This window comes from Urocitellus parryii, chromosome 8 (genome assembly GCF_045843805.1).
Source record: "Urocitellus parryii isolate mUroPar1 chromosome 8, mUroPar1.hap1, whole genome shotgun sequence".
In the NCBI taxonomy this organism is placed as follows: domain Eukaryota; kingdom Metazoa; phylum Chordata; class Mammalia; order Rodentia; family Sciuridae; genus Urocitellus; species Urocitellus parryii.
Window position 1 is genome coordinate 106,863,407 of NC_135538.1, and position 14,098 is coordinate 106,877,504.

Consider the following 14,098-nt stretch of genomic DNA (forward strand, 5'->3'; position numbering starts at 1 on the left):
AGCATCTAACAAATGCTTAAATCTCATGGCAGAAATATTCCTGCTCAATCATACCTTTTTCAGCTCTTCTTTGGAGAACTTTTCATAAGGGTTATGTTCCAGATAAGCAATGTGCTCAGAACTGTTAGTACCAAATACAACAGTTTTTCCTTTTTTATTTCCAGATGGCTCATAGGGGTGATGTAGAAGGTCATAATGAAGCATTGTAATCATTTCTTTTTTGATTAGTTCTTCACTTTTCTGTAAATCTGTTAGAGGTGGTTCTACATTTAAGGGTCTTAGAATAGTTTCATTTACCTAAAAATTGTAAAACAAGTACAATTACCAAACATATCACTGCAACATACTAATGTTATTCCTTTTACAGCATGAATTAAATAGCAGTTTTACATTTTCAAAAGCATTTTTTCCCCTTCTAAATTCTTACTGGTATCAGTACATCATTTTAAAGACTACTGGGACTTGCTTTATTATATTCCAGGAAGTAGATGAAATATTGTTTTACAGTCTTTATGAATGATATAAAAAGCATCAATCATATAAAACTTAAAACTTCCTCAGTCAGAAATTTTAATACTTACTTCAGATGGTCTTGGCAAATCTTTCTGGACAGCTTTGTGCATTCGTTTCATTTCCTTTACCCGCTCTGCCTCTCGTATGGCCTAAACAATAATTTTATATCCATTATTGCAGCTATACAGTATTTGACACTTCTCAATAAAGCTGAAAACATTTTAGTCTGTAAGATCAATAATGTTCAAAAGCTAAATCTGTAGAAATTTGTGTAAGTTTGTAGAAAGGTAATAATAAGACCATGAAAATCTATCCGTTCATTCTCAATACAATAGAAACTAAGAAATTTCAATGTCTGCTACAGCAGTCTCCAAATTTATCTGGCTCTATGTATCAGACAACCACTTTTCTTGTCTAAATGAGAATCCTAAACACAAAGGAGATTTCCCAACAACCCTTTCTTTTAACCCCAAAGCTACTGACTTGTAATTTAAAAAGCTAGTCAACGTTTCCTGATTCTCAAGTTATATGGTAACGCATTAAAATTTCATGGCATTTCTGAGAAAGTAAATGTAATTCAAAGTAGCTAAGAAGGCAAAATATGAAAAGTACCACCCACTAAAAGTACATTCACATGGTTCTCCTCTAAAATATGATTTATATTGATATCATTCTCACATCAACCCTGAGATTAAAGCTACATAAAATCATCCTAAAATGGACGACCATGGGATTAACTGAAAGGGATCACATAAACTCAGTTTTACTTTGGGATTTACTACCACTTACCAGCCATAAGACTTGGGAAAAGTTAACAATTCATTTAAGCCTGTTACCTCATTTCAAAAATAGAGCTAATACATTACTGGACTGTTATGTGCAAATGAGAAAATAATTAACTAAAAGATATATTAGTACAATGTATTTACTGTATTTCCTGATATACTCTTCCCAATTTCCAAATCCATTTTTTATTAGTTTACACTGACTTAAATCTATTTACCCAACTAATCTAAGATCTACTTACTTTTAACATCTTTTCTTCACTAGATTGAAGCAATGGCTAAAAAATTATTTGCATTTTAGAGAAGCATAATGAATTTGACAGAGTACTTAAATTACTCTACATATATATACACTTCAAAAATACCCACCAAGAGACTGTGAGTATACCATGATTTATATCAGTAAACAACATTAATAATGTAATTTAATTTAAGATATTTTTTTAAATATCAAAAAAACCTTCCAAGTTCTTGAGACATTTAACAATACTCATCATTCTTTAAGCCTCCTGACATACGTAGTCACACTCACTCTTCTTCACAGCACTATTACCCACCTGCTTTCGAGCATCCACGTCAGCAGCATCTTCAATGTAAGTATCATCCACTTCCCGATCTTCGAGCTCCTTCTCAGCATTTTCAGGTAAAACAATTTCAAAATCATTCTTAGGGGCAGGAAGTCCCAACAACCCTAATCGGAGATGTTCACGAGATTCTCTTTCCTGTAGAAAAGAAATGGTCCTTCTCACTCATACACATTAAGTATCCAATCAGTATTCTATAAAAATTTCCAAAAAAAAATTAGCCTAAAATTAATTCTAGAAAAATTATTCCTGGCTTCAGAGCTAAGATTTTTGTTTATTTTCTATCTGTTCCATATTAAGACCAATCAAAAGCTTTGACTTGTGATCAATGAAGATACTCTGGGATATTCCAATAGGATATTTGAAAATCACCTCAACTAGAACAGAAAAAAAAAAGACCAACTGGATTTTCATTTGAAAGAATATATATGTTTTTTGTACTTTCTCTCCCATTTAAAGAGTTTTTTTCAATATTTATTTTTTAGTTTTAGTTGGACACAATACATTTATTTTATTTTTTTTATTTTTATGTGGTGCTGAGGATTGAAACCAGGGCCCCACACATGCTAGGCAAGTGCTCTACTGCTGAGCCAAAACCCAGCCCCTAAAGAGAGTTTTGTTGATACTAATAGAGCACATCATGCCCCCAACAAAGCAAAAAAACTTATATACAATAAGAATTAAAATGCTCTTAAAGATAATCTATTTTATCATTCATAATGTAAATTATACTATATTAGCTAAAAGGCATTATAGTCTATAAAAACAACCAGTACTGTCATTTTCATCTTCATTTTTATTCATACTTTTCCACCAATGTACAAGCATTTCATCAGGCACCTAAATACTGAGTCTCAGTATTTTGTTAAACCAGTGAATGAATTAATCAGTATCTTCTGCTGAACATCAATTTAGACTTCTATGTTTGACTCTTAGTGGGTCCTTTGTGTGTACACTTCATGTTCTCTTCAGTCCAGAAGATGTGAAAAGTTTTAATTCCAGGAAATCAAAGGCCATGTAATTGGCATATACATTTTATTTCTAATGAGATATTTACTTTCACATATACAAAATTATTTATGTAGCACTGCACTCACCCCACTTCCCCACCCTGTGACTCACTGTTTTAAGCACAAGACAACATTTATTTTTTATAAAAATGCCAATCATAATGAAACATATTCATGTTTCTAAGTGTACTGTTGAAATGCCCAGGTAAATTTCATGCCAAAAATCAGTATTAATAATACTGATAAGAGGTGTAGAAGATCTGTTGGAAGAATATATTTCTGACAAAGAAATTTAATAGCAAATGAAAAGAACAAACAGAAAAGTTAACTTGTCCTTAGACTAATAAAAAAAAAATTCCCCGGGGCTGGGGATGTGGCTCAAGCGGTAGCGCGCTCATCTGGCGTGCGTGCGGCCCGGGTTCAATCCTCAGCACCACATACAAACAACGATGTTGTGTCCGCCAATAACTAAAAAATAAATATTAAAAAAAAAAAAAAAATTCCCAAAGAAACCAGCTGGTAGCCAAAGCTTTTCTCAGTGCATCCTTGGCTCACCTTTCCAGTCTTATTTCCCAGTCCCCCTAGAATATAAACACTGTTAAAACAAAGGCTAGCCCCTCAAATTTCTGATTTATGTTTTCCACACATAGGTTCTCAAGTGTTTAATTCATATATAGCTTTTTTTTTTAAAGAGTTGGCTTTAGTGGATATCAATTTAGGTGCTAAATCATAAATTAACTAAATCTGTATATGAAGTTAGAATTAATTTCTAAACTGAAGATAGATCAGTATCACTGGAACTCATTTTTTTAAAACTTCACAGTGATTTTCTTTGGAATCAAATAAGGTCCAATAATGTATTTACTGTATTTCCTGATATACTCTTCCCAATTTCCAAATCCATTTTTTATTAGTTTACACTGACTTATATAATAAAAGCAATAAAATGGGCAGAAGCAAAAACTGTTAACTATTTATAGTTAGCTTTCTACATCACCATGCAATATATACAGAAGAAAATTTCACTGAAATCAACAACAAAAAAAATTAACTTGGCTTTGAGATCTAGGCTGTCCTAAATATATGGAGCAAGTAGAAGGATTCAGGCTCAAAATCTAATTGATGAGGCTTTAAAACTTAAAATTTCTTTTATAGAAACAATTATTATTAAAATACATGTACCCCTCAAGAAAGAAAAGTATTCATTAGTAAACGATAAAAATTAAAATGATAAAAGATACAACATTTTCAATATTTACAAGCATATTAACCGTAACAAAGTAGATTTATAAGCACAAAAGATTCCCCCCCACACTTTCATCAACTCTTACAAATCATTCTTGTTTTCTGGCATTAACAGATGTATAGATTCCTAAGGTAAATGAAACCTACACTGGCTGGAATTTTTACTTAGATACCCATAAGATTTTTTTTTTTTTCCAATTTTTAGAGCTGGGGATATAGCAACCTCAATGGTAGAGCACATACTTATTAGCATGTGCAAAGCTCTAGGTTCAATCCCCAACATTAACCCCCGGAAAAAAAAATTCTTTTAAAGAATATTAAAAGGGAATTGACATTTACCATCTGTTTCACATAAGAGGGATCACTATAGTCTGCCATTCCATCTTCTGGATTAATGTTTAATTTGTCTCTAAGAGGAGTTCTACCTGGGGTAGAATTAGTAACTGGTTTTGGGGTTGTTCCACTCCGAGGAGTCAGCCCTTCAGCTCCATTAGAAGGAGTCCTAGAAAAAGAGAAATCAATTAATAAAAGTGCCACTTATATTTGGATTGTGCTTTCAAATGTTTTTCACATATATTATTCTACAGGGAATATAAAAAATATGGAAAAAACAAAGATTCCAAAAATTATGCCTGGTGGTTTTAAGTTCGTTCTCTAGGTTAAAATAAAGGTTTGGTTTAGTTAGCACAGAATGCTGTAGTTTTACTTTATTGACTTCTAATAGTCGTTATGCTTGACAGAATCTTCCTTAAAAAGTAAACATTATTTCAATTTTTTCTTCATGCATTAGGGTGGCTAAGAATAGGCAGTGGGCAGGGAGGCTAGCCAACACCATATGACTTGAGTTCAGTGTTTTTGTCTAATCATCTTCTCCTCCCTATCAAGTTGTTGGCTATTACACTATCAGTCATTATTGTCATCATCAACTACATATTTTAAGTAATTCATTGTTTGGAAACCACACACCACACTTTTAAAAACACATCTAGGTATGAACAGGCTCTGGGTGAAGATTAAGAACCTCTTCTAGCAATAAAGTACATAGACAAAGCCATCGTGGTGGCACAGGCCTGTCATCTCAGGTACTCAAGAGGTTGCAGTGTGAGGATCATAAGTTTGCAGCCAGCCTGGGCAACACAGCAAAACCCCATCTCAAAAAATAAAGAAAAAAGTACACAGACTTTGCAGTAACTTATGTTTTAATTGTTCAAAGCCTTTTGGGGGAGACAAGGGTGCTTACTTCCTGTATCTTGGCTGTGTTCCAGACTGGTGGTGCTGCCATACAGCTGTTCCCAATAGTTGAGGTGTTACCATATAAGACATGGTCCCTGCCCCCAAGGAGCTTACAATCTAGTTGAAAGACAAGACATACACAGGAGAAAAAGGATTAGGCTCTCTTTAGCCTCACAAGAAGTGTTAAATATCATACTGGGATTGGCTGCCAGTGTGTCTCTATTCTGCTTTCATATATAAATCTTAACAATTTAAGGAAAACTAAACCCATAGAAGGACATATTCTAACACTTAAAATTAAACTTGAAATAATCATCCCTTAAAAACTCAAATTCCATTTTAATATGACTAGTTTCCATAACATTTATATCTTAAAGATACTCCTTTTCAAAAGAGTAGATTAAAATAAAAGAAGTGCAAAGAAATACTGACCACTAGTTAATAACATGCATGTATGTTTAGGTGTGAATATGGACTGATTATTTGCAACCTACTTTGAAATGCCTTAAAAAATAAAGTGGATTGATAATTGGATAGATACGTGATAAAGCAAATATCACATATCATATAAAGTAAAATGTTAATAATCACAGAAACTAAGTGATTGGATATATGAATATTTGCTTTGCCATTCTTGCATATTTTCTGAACGTTTTAATTTTTCACAGAAAATGCTAAGAAAAAGCAATAAGACATATATTAATTTTTATACTTTTTTATAAATTTTTAAAAATTATATACAATTTTTATAAAATTCACCAAATGATCACTAACAATGGATTCATCTAATCTTTAAAATCAAATAAAGTGTTCAGAAACAAGATGCTAGCATCTGAAACTTTGAAAATAAAAATGCTACCATATGTAACCATTTCTTTGACACTATAAATGTTATTTATTACCATGAGTAAGGAGAAAGAAAAAAAAAAAAGCAAGTTGAATACTTATTTATATTCTTTGTCAACATACTAAAATAAACATGCTGTCCAAATTCTTGGATTCAAGTTTTCCTAAAACATAAAATATGTTTATTTTTATAATACCTGAATGGGGTAGAAAGAACTGTGTTTGGAGTCTGTACAACTTGCCGCTGTGGAGTCACGCCTGAGAAGTCACTCTCATGCAATGGGGTATTAAGTCCACCTTTTAATGGGGTGTCCACATTGGTCAAGGCCATGAGGTTCTGGGCTTCCTATTAAAAGAAACAAGGAAGCATGTTAATGGTCTAGATAAGCTAGCAGAATTCTCTCTTTTGATCCTATTATAAAAATCTTTAAGCAGCCACAATTCTTAGTTTCTTAGTGAAAACCAAGAGAGAAAACAAATATTATGCCATGACAGATTTCAATACTTCCATCCCTCTGTCAATCTAAGACATCACAAGTCACAATTTCTGGAATAAAGTTTTATATGTCAAGGTATGTTACAGTCTCACATATGAAATTGCCATTGTCCAAAAGCTTCTCCTATTACCTGTGCCATACCTCTTTTTAATCATAACATACTAAAAATTCAAATTTCCCAATGTGAGCTAAGGCCAAATGTCAGAACAACTAGGTTTAAGTCTGGTTTCATTACTAATCCTTTATCCAGTCTTCATTAGCATCTCTGAGTCTCAGTGTCTTCTACTGGGAAATTAAGATAATTCCAAGTGACCAATACACTTCACAAGACTCCAACAATCGGGTTCCTTTCAGAGGTCATGCCTGATATCTAGGCAGAAATGACTACCTTTCCTTTCATCCCTCCACCATAACCCTTTCTTCCATACTTCCTTTGCACCTACAAATCTCTTAATCCTCAATTCAGAGCCTTTATTTTCCAATGATGGTCACAACCAAATCTCTCACACTGCATGTTTGATTCAGCATCAATTACGAAAAAGTAGGGTTCTAGATCCCCTGCCCTTGAATGTAGGTAGCCTTGTCATTCACCTGAAACCAACAGAATATATCACAAGTGACACTGCTTGACTTCAAAGGCTAGTTTAGAAAAAATAATGCCTTTTTCCACCATGTTCACTGCAACACTCACATGGGAGTGCTGAGATATCACATGAGAATTTAAACTGTTCCGAGTCCACCATGCTTGGAGAAAACCCAAGCCAGATTCACTACATATTCCCAGGAAAGAAGCCAACCAACAATCAGCATCAACTACCACATATGGAAAGATCTATCAAGCCACCCTCAAGTTCTGAGCCTTCCTACCTGAAGCCCTAAATATTATAGAGCAGAGACAAGGCACTTTTTTTTTTCATGCTCTGGGCAAATTTATGGCCCACAGAAATCATCAGCACAGTAAAATGTATTAGGACACTAAGTTTTGAGGTAAAACAAATCTAACCAGAGCAAGATTTATTCCATAATTCTGAATATCTCTATTAATGAGAAAGAGTCTTGAATTTCAGATTATCAAAGTTCTATTTGTGTTTTTTGCTATTCTAAATACAAGTCATTTCCTGGAAAGAAATTCATGTGGGTTTAAAACTTCTGCATAAGAACTAGGAGAAATAAGGATCAAGTAGCAAAACCTATCCTCCCAGAAGAATAGAATATGACCAATCATATATGCCAATATTTCAGGCAGGCAAAGGCATAAAATACATTATATTTAAAGATCCCCCAAAATGGACACGCTGAGAAGTAGAAAGTCTGACACAATATGAAATTCCAGTAGAATTCTAGTGCATCAGAAAGCTATCTCTACATTGAGGATCATTCTCTTATCAATTGTGTTACACAGGAATGTTTTCCAGAATACCCTTTCCCATCCATATGGTTCAAAAGTAAAATAAAGGTAAAGGAAGAAATAGAAGTAGAGGTGGCAAAGATGAGGCAGCAACCACTACACTCTGAAGGTTGTTTGTTGGAGTTGGTGAGACACATGCAGAAGAGCTGGCAAGGTTCAGCATGCCCTTGCACTTCTCTGCCCAACAGCAATCCTGCACCCATCTCTCGACTTCTAGCTGCAAACTCACAGAAAATAATAGCCACAAAGAACCAACACCCTCCACAGCCCGCTTCATGCCTAGCTTCCAATTTCCCTACAAACTCTCCTTTTCAAATCTTTACTTCCCTAGCTTTTCCTTTTTGTGCATAAATCCAATTCTTTTAACAAATTCCTAATTCTATGATATTCATGCTGGTTCTGTTCCCCTTAATGAACTCTAACCAATGCACCCTAGGACTAGATTAAAGGAAGGAAGCCATGAGACAAAATTCCTCTTATCCCTGGCTACCCACCTTGGCAACCTTGGCACCTATATCATGCATAGAACAGAGGCATCTAACAAATAAAAGCTTACAAAGTAAAGATCAATTTACCACATTTTTCATTAAAATAACGGATATTTTATCACAGCTAACCAGACTAAATTCTCAACTTCTGTCAGTTTGTCTTAGAGGTTCCAAAGAGCTTCAACCAGCTGGGATCACTGAATACCTTATTGTGGCAGAGACTGCTACCTGTCACCAAAAGTATTCTCTCCTTCCATTATCAAAAGCCTCCATTTTAACCAGGTTTCCCAAAACAAAACTACATAACCCAGTAGCTCAGTATGGTTATATATCTAAGTTCTGATCAGTGTGACAGAAGGAGAAACGACGAATGCAATAGACGGGTTCTTAAAAAGCGAGACAGTAGTCCTTGTTCTCCCTTCCTCCTTCCTGCCAGCTAGAGGCAGAAAAGATGGCTGGCACTGTAGCCACTGTACTTACCAAAGGGAGAGATACTGTGAAGGAAAGCCAGGCATGGGACAGAACAAAACAGACCACCCCTGACACCAGAAAGTACCATACAAGCCCCCCTCTGTTTATCTCTCAACATATAAAACATAAAATAAACCTCTATTCTATGTATACCACTGTTATGGTTTCCCATTAGAACCAAACTTAATTCCAACAAAAACACTTTTCAGATAACTACCCAAAATCTTTTAGAAGATAAATCCAAAACTACAAGCCCTAAACACTGCATATGTCCTAGCCTCTTGATATTTTTTCAAAATAACTACTCTCTATATTAAATATTTTCTCGTTATTACCTCAATACTCTTTCAATCAGTCTTCAAAGCCTATACTGAACACACAAAAGGATAACATAAAGCTATAGGAATCAAGACAGTGTGGTCCTGGTATAGGACCAATGGAACAAAATTCAGAACCCAGAAATATTCATGGTTAACTGGATTTTTTTCAAGGGTGCCAAAATCATACAATGGGGGAAAGAGTATTCAAACATGGTGCTGGAAAAACTGGATATCTGCATGCAAAAGAATCAAGTCGGACCCTTATCTCACATCACCCAGTAAAATGAACTCAAAATGAGTCACAGACTTAAATGTAAAAGTTAAAACTATAAAACTTTTTGAGAAAGAAGAGTAAATCTCCCTGACTTTGGACAGTGCTGCATAAGGCTAAATGCAAATGCAAAAAAAAAAAAAAATGAACTACATATCATGAAATTAAAACCTTCTGTGCTGCAACTGACAACATGAAAAAAAGTAAAAAGACAACCCAAAAACTGGAAGAAAATATGTACAAATTATATATCAGATTAAGGACTAATACCTAGAATATTCAAAGAATCCTTATAATTCAATAAAAAGATAAATAGCCCAACTGAAAAATGGGCAAGGGATATGAGTAACCATTTCTTCAAAAACGATTTAGAAACATAGCAAATAAGCATGTGCAAAGATGCTCTATATCTGTAGCTACCAGGGAAATGCAAATCAAAAACACAATATGATACCACCCCCAGATGTATGACCACAGGCTGGTTATAATCAAAAAGACAGAGGATAACAGTGTTGGTGAGAATGTAAAAAAAAACTGCAACTGTCACATATCTCGATAGAAGGGTAAAAGGGTACAGCTGCTCTGGAAAACGGTCTGACAGTTCCCCAAAAAGTTAGATGCAGAATTACCATAAGACCCAGAAATTCCATTCCTGAGTATTCATCCAAGAAAATGAAAACCATGTCCATACAAACACTTATTCAAAGCACCATTATTCACATAGTAAAAAGGTAGTCAATACCCAAGTAAAAATCAATTCATTAAAGGATAAAGAAAATGTGGTACATAGTGGAAACATTATTTGGCAATAAAAAGGAATGGAATACTGATACATCCTACAGTATGGTTAAATCTTGAAAACAGTACATTAAATGAAAGAAGCAAGTCAGAAATGATTTTATGATTCCATTCATATGAAACATGAAGAACAGAGAACACCAGAGAGACAACTACAGGGCCTAGGAGGTTTGAGGGGAATAATAAGTGACTGTTAATAGGATGGGGGTTCCTTTATAATTGATGAAAATATCGTATAATTATGATGATGGGTGCTCAACTCTGCAAATACTATAACAAATTAATTATATGCTATATTATATCTCAATAAAAGTTTTAAAACATAACTTCCATTAAATAGTCATTATGTTACCTAATAATGCAATTTTTCCAAAAATAAAAACAGCTTTACTGTTTTTCTTTAAAATTTTCAGTGCCAAATAATTACAGTGCAAACTTTTTCAAACTTTTTCAAAGCACTATTTAAAAAAAGGAAGACATGATATTCCTCTCTGTCAGAGAAGGCATGGAAAAGCTGAAGTATGAATAAAGTAACCAAAACAAGAATATATATCCTTCTGGGCTTTGCATTTTAATTAAAAGTCTAGAGAAGTATGCAAGAAATGCTGAGCCAGATCAACACAGAGCATCTATAAGAAGCATCTACAGCACTCCAAGCCACCAGAAGAGGGTGGCTACCAGGATTTTTACAACACCTACAGTCATTATCATCCCCTATTATTAACAGGCTTATTCCGTTAATAATTTGATTCCTGTATGTATTTTGCACTATTTAGGGCCCTCCATGTTTCTCCTGTGAATAGTTAGCAGAATTTTCTCTTTCCCAATCTGACTAAACAAGTTTACCTGACATTCTACCTGGTTATAATACCCCAGAACATATCTTTATTTATGCTCAGGGTCCAAAAGAATCACAAAATTGCTTTATAAAATCTTTGATATACTAGATATTTTAATAATTTACTTATGAAACCCCATGTCCAAGCCTCCTCAAAGTCTTGAGTTGCATGATAAAATAACTAATGTGCATTAATTTGTGAACTTGCATGAACAATACAAAATGAGAATAAAAGCTCTTCAGGGAAAAACTCTTCAGAGAGAACAATAAAGGCTTTCTAAACTAGGGGATCCTAGAAGGTGTTAAAAGCAAATTATTATTATGAAGAAAAAGAAAGGATATATAAGTTTAAACTTTAAACTGGAGGCATTCAGCCTTTTTTCCTCAGGTGTGTACCAAAAGGGTAGTCAGTTGTACACCCTTTAGGCAGGATATTAAAAGCTGCTTCTCTGAGGAGTCTCATAAATTTTGATAAAGCAATATTGACATCAAGAAATTCCAACAAAACATCCGAGTCAGATCAGCCTCCAGAGAAGCTGAGAGTCAAGGAGCCTCACCCACATACAAAGAGTTTATAGTCAGCTTACAATTGCCCCTCACCTCTACATAATAGAAAAGAATCAAAGATCACCAAACATTTCAGAATACATGCTTATGAATGGTAGAGGAAACGAAACACTTAAATGAACACTTAAGAGATTATAAAAAGGGAAAAACCTTGTAAAATTAAAACAAAATCATGATTACCAACAGTCCCAGAGAAGAGAAGATGTTCATGAAATAAGAATGGATGTTTAAAATAACACTAAACATGTTTTTAAAAAGCTCCTAGATATCACAGAAAATCATCTAGAGAGGAAAGAAGACAAAAGTTGGAGGTCTATAAAATGACTGATGAAAAGGAAGATTTTTTTTTTTTAATTCAAACTAATTTTCAAGAATTAAAGGCCACAAGCCGGGTGCGGTGGTGCACACCTGTAATCCCAGCAGCTCAGGAGGCTGAGACAGGAAGATTACAAGTTCAAAGTCAGCATCAGCAACAGCGAGGCACTAGCAACTCAGCCTGTGTCTAAATGAAAAATACAAAATAGGGCTGGGGATGTGGCTCAGCAGTTGGGTGCCCTCGAGTTCAATCCCTGGTACCAAAAAAAAAAAAAAAAAAAAAGAATTAAAGGACACAAGTCTCTAGAATTAAAAGATCCACCAAATACTTAGCAGAGTGACTGAGAAAGATCCACACAAAAAACTAAGGATGTGAAAAAGGAGATCACAAACACTTCCAGAGAAAGAGGAACTAGCTTTCCTACAAATAATCTGAATAACACAGCCATAGGGGAAGCCAGAAGATACAGAAATCAATCTTAATATCTATCAACAGAGGAAGGAATCTTTAAAATGTGGCATATACACAAAGAATATTATTCAGCCTTAAAAAAGAAATCCTAGCATTTGGAACACTGACGAAACTGAGAACATCATGTTAATTGAAATGAGCTAGGCATAGAAAGACAAATACCCCATGATATTATTTGAAAAGGTTAAACTTTTAGAAAGAAAAACAATGGTTACCAGAGGCTAAGGGGTGGGAGAACCCGAAACGAAATTTCTGTTAAACACAAGAAATATACTGATCTACTGTACATCATGATGACTCTAGTGAATAACTTGAAAACTGCTAACAAAATAGATTTTTAAGTGTTCTCACCACAAAAAAAAAAAATAGTACATGAGGTAATGTTAAATAACTTAATTTAGCCATTCTAAAATATATACACATATCAAAAACATCATGCTAAGCACCAAAAATATATACAATTTTTATTTGTATACACAAACTAAATTTTAAAAAAAAATCTACCTTCCATGAATCCTTTCTCAGAAAGCTAGTGAAGGATATTATGCTTCATTAACAAGAGAATAAACCAAGAAAGCCAAAGTCATGGGAACCAGAAGAAAGAGAACCCAAGGGATTTTCTACAGGGACAGTGAAGGGAAATTGAAAAAAAGATTAAAAATAACAATAAAAATCATGCTGTAAACAAGATCCAGTGAGTTATTGGTCCTAATTAGAGCATCTCAAAGTTCTGGGAAAGACTTTGTTATAAAATACAGACCTTTTGAAATTAAAACCTCTGAAAAAGATTTAGCTCCTGAGCTTCCTCATGCTGTGAATGGAAACAAAAAACTAGCCCCTGTGTTTTCTAGCCAACACTGCCTGGCTACATCTGCGAAATTACACCTCCTGGCTTTTGTTTCTATAAATTTTAACTGCTTCTGTAAGCTTCTATGTGACTAACAAGAGAAGATAACAGGGGCTGGGATTGTGGCTCAGCGGTAGAGCGCTTGCCTAGCACGGGTGGGACCCGGGTTCAATCCTCAGCACCACATAAAAATAAAGGCATTGTGTTGTGTCCATCTACACCTGAAAGAATATTTAAAAAAAAAGAGAGAGAGAGAGAGAGAGAGAGAGAGAGAAGATACAATCTTAACTGCTTCTCTCCAGTTTGACAAAATTGCATAAAATTCATTTTTCCCTTTTACATTTATTTCTTATGCAAATGGGTAGCCAGCCAGTTATCCTGTTAGGTACCCTGGCTTGACTGCTGGTAACCTTTAGAAAGATGAGATTATATGAAGTCTGACCAGAACACAGGAGACTGACAGCGTATACAGTCTATAATTCAATTAATGCTAAGTATTCAAAAACTTCATTACCTGAGTAAAACAAATGTTAACTCCAAGAAAATACAAAATGCTGTACAACAAAGCATAGTATTATGCTATACATTAT

General features: G+C 34.4%; 1 protein-coding gene across 1 annotated transcript in view; it reads right to left on the bottom strand.

Annotated features, from left to right (window-relative positions):
* Cdc5l (cell division cycle 5 like) overlaps window positions 1–14,098 on the bottom strand; it is a 50,965-nt gene that overhangs the window by 20,586 nt on the left and 16,281 nt on the right. Inside the window, exons 9-13 of the mRNA XM_026394454.2 lie at window positions 6,414–6,562; window positions 4,477–4,639; window positions 1,856–2,020; window positions 582–662; window positions 55–297 (exon numbers count right to left, since the gene is read on the bottom strand). Coding sequence (XP_026250239.2) covers window positions 55–297; window positions 582–662; window positions 1,856–2,020; window positions 4,477–4,639; window positions 6,414–6,562 — 801 coding nt within the window. The remainder of the gene's footprint in view (window positions 1–54; window positions 298–581; window positions 663–1,855; window positions 2,021–4,476; window positions 4,640–6,413; window positions 6,563–14,098) is intronic.